The 9,926-nt window shown below is 37.3% G+C and overlaps 1 protein-coding gene across 1 annotated transcript in view; it reads left to right on the top strand.

Moving 5' to 3' along the window:
- Positions 1–6,361: 6,361 nt before the first annotated feature.
- Positions 6,362–9,926, top strand: part of AsnRS (asparagine--tRNA ligase) — a 30,374-nt gene continuing 26,809 nt past the window's right edge. Inside the window, exons 1-3 of the mRNA XM_085946152.1 lie at positions 6,362–6,558; positions 7,004–7,351; positions 8,547–8,767. Of these exons, the coding sequence (XP_085802278.1) occupies positions 6,525–6,558; positions 7,004–7,351; positions 8,547–8,767 (603 nt within the window). The 5' untranslated portion in view covers positions 6,362–6,524. The remainder of the gene's footprint in view (positions 6,559–7,003; positions 7,352–8,546; positions 8,768–9,926) is intronic.

Raw genomic sequence — 9,926 nt, 5'->3', positions numbered from 1 at the left:
TTGATTGTACCTGAGATTGAATTGCAAACATTTCTTTCCTGTTGGATTGCTATGCCATGCTAACTGGTCTTGTTCCCACGTACCTGATAGGTGGTGTTCATTTAGTTGGGCTCCCTAGCCTGTGTCAGCTGCGTCTGTCGTCAGGAAGTGATTGATGTGTGTCAACTCTGAGGAGCCTATCACCTGGAGTAACCACATGATGTCCTGTTAGGCCTGTGGTGAGATTGTCGTCTATTGGCGAGAATGGGACCTCGACAATATTGATGACTGGAGCTTTGTAGCCGTCGGCAATGCAACCTTCCCCGTGGAGGTAGGATGCGAAGTTAAGTCGCCCCAGAAGGGATTGAACATGTGCCTGCCTGAGGGACCAACTCCCTCTTTGTACCTGCATTGTGTCAAATCTGAGGATCCTATCGCCTAGGGCCACCACATGATGTCCCGTTGGGTCTGTGGTGGGATTGTTATCAATTAGCGAGGATGGGACCTTAGCCATATTGATGACTGGAGCTTTGTAGCCGTCGGAAATGCAACCTTCCTCGTGGAGGTAGGATGTGAAGTTGAGTCGCCCCAGAAGGGATTGGATATGTGCCTGTCTGAGGGACCAACTGCCTTTTTGTACCTGCATTAGCAGATGGTGACGGAGTGCTACACATTTCTCCGGCAACAGAAACCTCCGCTTGTTGTGTGTGTTCTACGTGATGTCCAGGGACCCTCATTGTTGGCTTGGGTTCAAACAGGATCTTTTAATATTTATTAACCACCCTAAAGACTGTAGGAAGGTTATCCTGTATTCCACCTGAACCGAGACTGTTTCTCGGATTGGTTGGCTACTAAGAAGTCGTCTAGGTAAGTGAATATTCTCAGCCATTCTTTCGTAGGCGTTCAGCGACCCAATTGGTCAGGGATGCCAACATAATCGGAGCGGTTGGCAGTACGAACGGGAGACACGTGAATTGTAGGAGCTCCCCTTGGTAGGCTAGTTGAACGAATCGACGATGTTGAGAAGCCATTGATACCTGGAGGTACGCCTGGCTTAGATCTATTATTACTAGCCAGTCTTCTGTTTGTAAGACGGCTGGAACCTCGTAATGGTGAATTAGTTTGAATGGCTTTGGCTGTAGGAACGCATTCAAACGCTTTCGGTTGAAAACAGGGCATAGAGCCCCGTCTTCTTTATTGATCAGAAACAGGGCTGAGAGAAAAACTGGGGGTTTGACCCGCTTCTTCTAGAACCCCTGAGTTCTTTAAGTCCTCGATCTCGAGAGTGACCTCTGCTGAATTTGCGTTTGAAATTCTTTCCGTAAAAGTAACGAAGGACTTACCAATGGTGGTATCCGCACAAAAGGTATGCGGGCTACGGCTATAATTTTTACCAATGTTGGGGGGGGGTACACTACGCCATCCAGACTCCCCGAAAGTCTCTTAGGCGGCCCCCAATGTTGTTGGTCGTCCAGATGCGGTCACCTTTGCTTAGAGTACGGATCCCTGGTGGAGCCCGTACCTCCGATGGAGAACTCCCTTCCCACAGGACGTCGCCCCTTGGGAGTATCCCGGCCATAATGTGAGTTCGAGGGCCTTCCGGGACTCTCAGCTCGGAGGAATCCTTGATAGTGCCTCCCGAGTGAAGGTATCCTTCCGGTAAGGATCTGAGTCATGTTCTCGCAAATTTTATTATGCGTTGTCCCCAAAACCCTCTTCGATTTTTTTTGGTACAGGCTCATCGCTGTTATGATGTTTTGAGGATTGGTTGCCCAATCCACTAACCTTTACATACCCTTTCAGAAGCTGTCCCGTTGGGAAAACATCGCATTCTGGAGGGCCGCGATGGTCCTCTCCGTCAGATGGTTAGCTGATGACGAGTGGTCGCACCGACGCAACTTGTCATTTAGACCTAACTCTACGACCGCGGGGGCCGCCAAGAATTATTTTTTGGGCGTTGTGCCACTCCTTGCCGGGCCCCCCTGCTGAAATAAGGTACGTAACGAGGATACCTCAAACATCAGCATCTTAATCGACGCTCGTACGTTGAACTTTTCCTCCTGTAGCAGTTCTGCTTCGCCGTTTGGTGTCCATTGCTTTTAGAATATCCTCCTCATGGTTATTCAGATGTTGCGCCATAATCACTGATCACTTAATGTTCACTTAACTATCACTTAACGTTCGTCCAAAATATTTTTTTTGATAGTTAGAATAAACTGTCAGACGCAACATGTAAACAATAAGAAAGTCAAATCCTTAAGGGGACGCTCTACAGAATTGCCCTTGAGAATTGAAAATATGATTTTTTTACATGTGGTCCGGAATTGTTGCTCTACTGGTAATATTCAAAGGTCACCGACAATGCTTTGGTCTAAAGTAAATAATGATCTCTTATTTAATTTAAATCATAACACTGTCAAAGTGTATAAAATATGGGGTGACCAAAAAATGATATCTTCTAATATACGTAAAGGTTATTAAATTCAATTTGTTAATCAGCTGTTTGGTGGAAAATATTGCAACCAATATGATGGATAGCCACGATATAAACTTAATTATAATATATTAATAACGTTTTAACCTGAAATTGTCCGAGAGCTAAACATACGAAGAATGTTGAAATACATATCTACCTACATTTTTATTTCATGTGCTATCCAAAAAACATTATTATTAATAGTATTTATTTTGAATGTGTTAGACCTATTACATAATTATTTAAAAAAAAAATAGGTACATATTGTTTAATTCTAATGCATATTTAAAAAAAAATTAATATAAGTAGTGATGTCTGTTTATTATAAAAAGAAAGTGACTTTTTATTAAAAGAAATGAAAATATAATTAATTATATTTTCATTTCTTTTAAAATGGAATTCTTCAAAGTAAATGCTAACTCAATTAATGACTTTTTATTACTTACCCGATTAGTTTAATTAATTTAGTCTGACACTTTTACAAACAAGTAACGCAACTTTACTTTTAGTTGGTAGGTACAATAATTATTGTATTTTGTTGGTCAGTAAAGCCAATGCAAGAAATAATTTATACTTATAAAAAAATATTATTAACGTGGTCACCCACGGATTATTTTTTATTCAAAGCTAGCGGATCGCAGAGAACAAGACAAAAAAAAACTGCCGACTTTATTGAATCACCCAGGGCTGTCGAAGACGTCTTACTTGTTTTTGTGATAAATTGTTTTTAATTGTGTGCAATTTGGCGGAAAATCTAATATATACAGTTGCTTACCATTCGGTTATCCAATGAGCTGGGTTTTGTTTACTCTTCTGCCGACATCCTACAGTTTTATTTTTTATCTTGCCCATCTCGCGTAAGGCTATCTGATATTATAAAAGTCACACAGTACAACAGTGTTTAAATCTAATATGTAATTGCACCGGTTTAATTAAAAACTATAACGAAATTAACATTTTAATGATTTACAGATTTTCCTATGTTATATCAACTTAATAGCAATTTTAATGAGACAAGATACATATTACGATATATCCAAAATACAGATCATCAGATAATATGTGAAATATTTTGATAAGCAAAAAAATAAGAACAATACAAAAATAACATAACATAATCAGCTAGTATTTTCATAATTATTTTAGATGAATGTTGTATGCCGTTTGACGCTTGGAAGTATGTAATTATTCCATCTGTATAGGAAGCTATTTTTAACTTTAAATTTGTAACTTTTTAAAACGTACCATTTATTAGATTGATATTATTTTGACAGCCCTGTATTCTGTCGGCCGGCATCAGGTGTTATGTCGCATACATGTTATGTTTGAAGGTAATAATAATAATAATAATTATTCATTCGACCGAGAATTGTAATTAATAATTATTGCGTTTCTTAAAATAAATCCCCGATGGTTAGAGGTTTTTGAGGTTAGACTGAATTAAAATGACGTCCTTTCAACGCTGAGATTACTCTCTGAATGAACTACGAATGACCTTTGCTGTTCGACAGTGTTGCCATATTTTGAAAGTGGAATTATAGTACAAAGCCTCCAAAATTATAGTATTTGGGGATAAAATATAGTACGCGTTGTCATCTGTTGAAAATGAAAATTTTCCCAATTTTTTACAGTCGACTCGTTTTTATTAGGTGAAATATTTCGTCGCGGGCCGCAGGTTCCCAATTTTTCATAGTCGGCTTGTTTTTTTTAGGAAAAATATTTCGCCGCGGGCCGCAAATTTACAAATTTCCGAAGACCACTCGATTGCGAAATGGCAAGTGCAAAATTATAGTACTTATATGTAAAATTATAGTACGATTTTCAAAATTATAGTATTTTGGGCGTACTATACCTATTTTATATCGTACATAGTACGCGGACCAAAATTATAGTACAAATACTATAATTATAGTACGGTTGGCAACACTGTGTTCGGCCCACTCGTATTGAAAAATACATACACTACTGCAAACATACATAAAAAATGGACGCGCGGGTATGACCAGTAAATAAAAACGGAGGAATGACCAACGACAAGAAAAAAGAATATAAATTAGTAGAATATAACCTCACGCGACGAAGAAAGAGCATACCCTATCTCAAGGACTTCAAAGTCACATTCGAATAATATGTAATTTTATATACTTATTATGAACAATATATAAATACAAGATCATATTTTTTTTCCAAGATTTAGCCATTTATAAACATGAACGTATTGTTATTAACCGATTTGTGTTTAATTTTTCAAAATATTATGCGTTTTTTGTATTGCTATTAAAAATAAAATACTTCCATTTGCATTATTCTTTCTTACCCTCAATCTTTATAAAGTTTTTATTGCGGGAACTTTTCATAATGAAAATAAGCTCATCAGCTGAAGTATTGTTGAAAAAGTAATCAATAGCGGTCTGGATACACACAATCTTGTCTGCGTGAAAGCCTCGTGTGCGCGATGTCGCACGGGAATGATCGTGACTGTGTCTAAAGTCGCATAGCGAACAGCGGAAAGAGTGGGGTTCGTCGCGTCCAATCTTTCACGCGTGCCGTACGTCAAGTCGTTTTTTTAACAGATTTTACCACGTTTAATCCTTCACGTGTGCCGTACGTTAAATCGTTTAACTACGTTCGTCACAAATGAACGTTTGCAATATCTCTCGCCAATTTATTACGGATCTTATGAACATGTATAAAATATTCCCATGTTTGTTGAGAATCAAATCGGCGGCTTATGAAAATAGAAATTTACGCAATGTGGCGTATACAAAAATAATTAATTTCATCAAAGAGAGAGGATTTCCCGATGCTAATAGAGACTTTGTAGTAAAAAAAATATCAAAGCCTTGGGGTTTTTTTTCGGAGAGTTATAAAAAAGGAGAGGAAATTCGACGTAGCGGTAGCGGAAGAGATGAAGTAGGTATATGAGCCATCATTGCGGTGTTACGGTCTGCTGCTCTTCACGAAGAACCAAGAGCTTCCAACGGCAAACATGTCAAATATGGATTAGGAGTCGGGGATATTGAGGATGATGAACTACTGTTCATTATTAAATATTTTTTTAAATCATTGGGATAGTTTTGACGTAATTCACGAATTAAGGGTAGGTGACCAAAACACCGTCTTTTAATTGTCTTTAACCCAGACTTTTTGTTTTTTGTTTTGACTTATACTTATACTTGCGCCTGCACAACCTCAGCTAGTATAATATTTCTTCTTTGTATATCCATTTATAGTGTACAAATTAAGTGTGTAATGATGCCTTCTTGTATAAAACTAAACTACCTATGTTATTATATTAATAATCTTGTTCACGCATTATATTTTGGTTATGTTGTGTGCGGAAGGATTTGATTGAATTGTTTTATCTCAAGAATGGTTTGTTTGCGAAACTGTGTTTGAGTTAAATGTCAAAATGCAGTGTGTCAAAATAACACACTCACTCTTACTAAAACCGTTGAATTATTGTGTGCTCTAGCGACTTCCACGATCATGCCGTTATGAACGCGCGATATGCCTTTAGACGCTCAATCCCGGCCCGTGCTCCTCAAAACATGGACTAGTAAAAAAGGATATAGTTGACATGTAAATTGTAGCAGCAGACATCTGACACGTGTGATATTACGCGCTCAATAACGGGTCCCGGCGCGTACGCTTCTGAGCATGCAGTAAAGAATGTGTGTGTAAAGGCTGCTAATGCTAATAATAAATATAATAATATATGCTATAAATAATAATTTTTATGTCCGAGTACGGCCCACTTCATCTGTAGGCCTACAAAGCGAGCTTCAGTTTGACATTTACGTGCCCATCTGTAGGCACCGTGTAATGTCTTTGGCCAGCGTACTTTCCATGACAAAAATATGGCAACACTGGCTTTTTTAAAAAAAAAGTAATTCTCAAAAAATCAGAGACAAGGCAATTATATCGTGTAATTTCATCATTCACTCACGATATTGAAATAATTATAGTAGTGGTGTAGCAGTGAGTTTATCACGTTATATCGATATATGCCACGTTATTGCGAAGAAGGCGCATTATCCAGAAAAGTTCAAGTGAATAAGTAAACAGAATGGCAGATTTAGACGTATCCACGTTGTCATTAGGTTAGTTTTTATGTTTTACACCGGCACTATCGTAACGTCACTTTTCATTTTGTCATTTTGTGCAATTTTCTAAATGATGATTGTAATATGCTCCTGAAAAAATATAACAATTATCTCTAAGCAGTCGTCACCATTCATGTATGCTTATTTTATTCGCAGCGGATATAATATAAGTATTCGGTCTCTCAAAATCTGCCGTAACATAGTTCCAATATGGAAATGTCAAAAATGGTTTAAGTATAATAATTTCGTAAATACCTATTATGTACATACTTTTTTTTTAAATCGCTGCTGGAGCAGAAAAAATGCAAATGTTCATCATTGGTGTTACGAATGGTCATGTTTTATGACATCATCCTATAAAAACATTATTTTTCCACTATGAACAAAACTTTAACTGAAGAATTAAGTGCATTATTTTAATCATTCTGAATTGTTTTCTAAGCGGAGATCTATACTTCCGACTCCCGCGGAAATGACGAAACCGGAGACGGCACTAAGGAAAAGCCTCTCAAAACTGTTTTACAGGCTATGCGAAAAGCCGGAAAGGAGCCCTTCCCGACCATATACTCTGACAGTAAAGCAGACCCCTCTGTGTATGAGCCCACGGCCAAGACCCAGCTGAAGAAAGTGCACAAATTCTGGATTAAGGAAGCCGAGAAGAATGAAAACAAAGGCAAGAAAGAAGCTGAAGATGCAGAGAAACGCCAGCACAACATGGAGGAAGCCAAGAAGATTGTTATCACCCAAGATACCAGTCTGCCTGAAGCCAAATTGGTTAAAGTAAAAGAATGTAAGTAGAATGATTATAAGTTTTTCCAAAGCTGGTGGTTTATTTTTTTTACAGCTGGATTCAGGGCCGGATTTCTACTCACTGCCAGGCTCTGGTGCCTGGCCTAATAGTCGCCTAATTGGTGTCCCAAATAAGTAATAAAATAACTTTTTGAAGTGAAAATTTTTTATATGCGATATTTGAGTGAATCCTGCTTATTCGTGACAAAAAATCGTCATGTTTTGCTTCAAAGGCGGCGGATGGGATTTTGGGAAGGCGTGCATGCTATTGTTCGCCAATTAACCAAAATCTACACTATTTTAACATCTTTTACTTTACTGCAATTAAACTCTAATCAGTTTTGGTTAAGGCTGTACCTCAGTTGAGGCACAGTCTAAAAAGATCGTGGCTAGGCGATGCACGGATTGCGGGTCGCGGGTGCAAATGACGCATGCCAAACGAAATATAATTTGTCATATAAATCCAACATACGTCCATTTAATGTTCTGTTTATTGTTCTATTAGTAACAATAATAATATATTCATTGACATGTTTTCTTTTTAAAGTAAATGGGTAACGTTTTTAGTCATCTTTACACGATTTAAGAATTAATACGTCCGTCGCCATCACGAAACAAAGTGACATGTTTCCAGCTCGACGTTCTCTCTCAGAATGCGAGCGAGTCCAAAATTTCGTCGCGCCTATAGTTGAAAATTATTTGCCGTTTCACTGATGTATCCCTTAACATTGTGTTAATAATTTTTAATTTGTGACAATGTGGTCAACAATCTTTCTAATTTGATCTCTCTTTTTTGTGTCTTCAATTCAAAGCAAGGACCCAATGAGTTACGCGGATAACTAACAACCATTCCTTGTAAAACAAATCTGATATAACCTCCACCATGTGGGGTGTATATACTTCACTTAGAAGCGAAAATGGTGTTATTTTTATAATTATTCAACCATGCGTAGCTGTGCATAAAGTATTACAGTAGACCCCCGACTATCCAGACTTATTGGGGATGAAGATAGTCCTATTAATAAAAAAACACGGATAAACGAAAACTCAAACAACAATTTATTCTTACTACTATTTACTTTAACATAAATCTTACATTTTTTTTATAATAATCTTACGGAGCTGACTGATCATTAATTATTATTATAAAACCAGATAATCAAGGTTTTACATTATCAATAATTATTGTTCATTAGGTGCAAAGATGAGCGGTTCCCGAGTGCGTGTGAAAGGCTGGGTGCATCGACTGCGCAGGCAGGGCGCCAAACTGATGTTCATCTCCATCCGCGACGGCAGCGGATATCTTCAGTCCATTCTAGCCGACAAGCTTTGCCAGACGTACAACGGTCTTGTCCTCACCACAGAGTCAACTGTTCAGCTCTTCGGAAGACTGGAGAAAGTACCTGAAGGAAAAACAGTCAGTACCTTTTTGCTTATCTGTTAACGTTATTCATTTTATATATCGTCGGCGTTCAGGCAAAAATCAACACAAATATTAAGCAATAATAGTCTGTTTTGAATGTATGTATAAAAATGTATTTTTAAAACAACCCAAAATTATGGCATGTGTGCTTCGATTAGTCAGGTTTAGTATTTTGTCCTATGGCTTTTGCCAATTTCTCTTCCTTGTCATCATTCTCATAATGACTGAGGATTATGAACACTCTGTAAAAGGTACAGCAGAGTTCTAGATCAGCTTTCTCCATCTATTATGCATACCTTATGGTGAATGTCATAGGTTTTCCATTGAATTACCTTCATTTGGTCACTGCCTCATCAGTGTTCGCTCTTTACCCATACAGAAAGATTTAAATATATTAGTAATATTATGAATGTATTGTCTGACAACAAGCAATCGGTGAAAACTGGATGCCGCTGCAGTCGCATGTAGAAGAGTTCTAGTGACGTACTTTCCATGGCGACAATACGTGTTAGAGGTGTATTTCAATAATGTATCAGTCTTCTTTTAGATGCGATCACAATAAAACAAAAGTTTTTCAATATTAATTCTAACATCACTCCCGATCGTTTTAGACATATTTTTATTATAAAAAGCTTCAAATTACGTAAATTGACAGATCTCTACACCATGGGAGCGTAAAATTCGTTCCTCATTTGAAAACAAGCTGCACTGAAGGGGATTGTTATTTCACAGTATTAACACGTGGAGAAGACATTCTTGTTCGACAGTGATAAATGATATTTTATAACGTAGCGTGCAGCCCTGATCGATTCACTCAAAATGTCTAAACCAGTCGTAAATATTATACATGTAAACATAATACCTATGTTAATTGTCATATCTACTAATAGATCTAATTGAAAATTTGTATAAAGCAGTGTTTCCCAGACTTGCATATCTTTAGACATATCAATTTTACTTCATTTCAATATATTTATTATGTAAGATTCAAGATCTTTTTCTTAGCTACACATTGGAAATTTTCCCTTTGACTGAGGACTTAAACTTTTTTTTTTATTCAACGAATAAGACACAAGATTTCAGAATGTAACATTCTATATATTGAATATACATAATTTTAAAACATCTCATGCCACACTAGAAAAAATCATTT

The sequence above is a fragment of the Rhyacophila brunnea genome, unplaced genomic scaffold (genome assembly GCF_057557595.1).
Source record: "Rhyacophila brunnea isolate RB1 unplaced genomic scaffold, BYU_Rbru_1.0 scaffold_19, whole genome shotgun sequence".
Lineage (NCBI taxonomy): Eukaryota > Metazoa > Arthropoda > Insecta > Trichoptera > Rhyacophilidae > Rhyacophila > Rhyacophila brunnea.
Note: the sequence above shows the minus strand (reverse complement) of the source record. Positions and strands in the feature narration are given on the sequence as shown.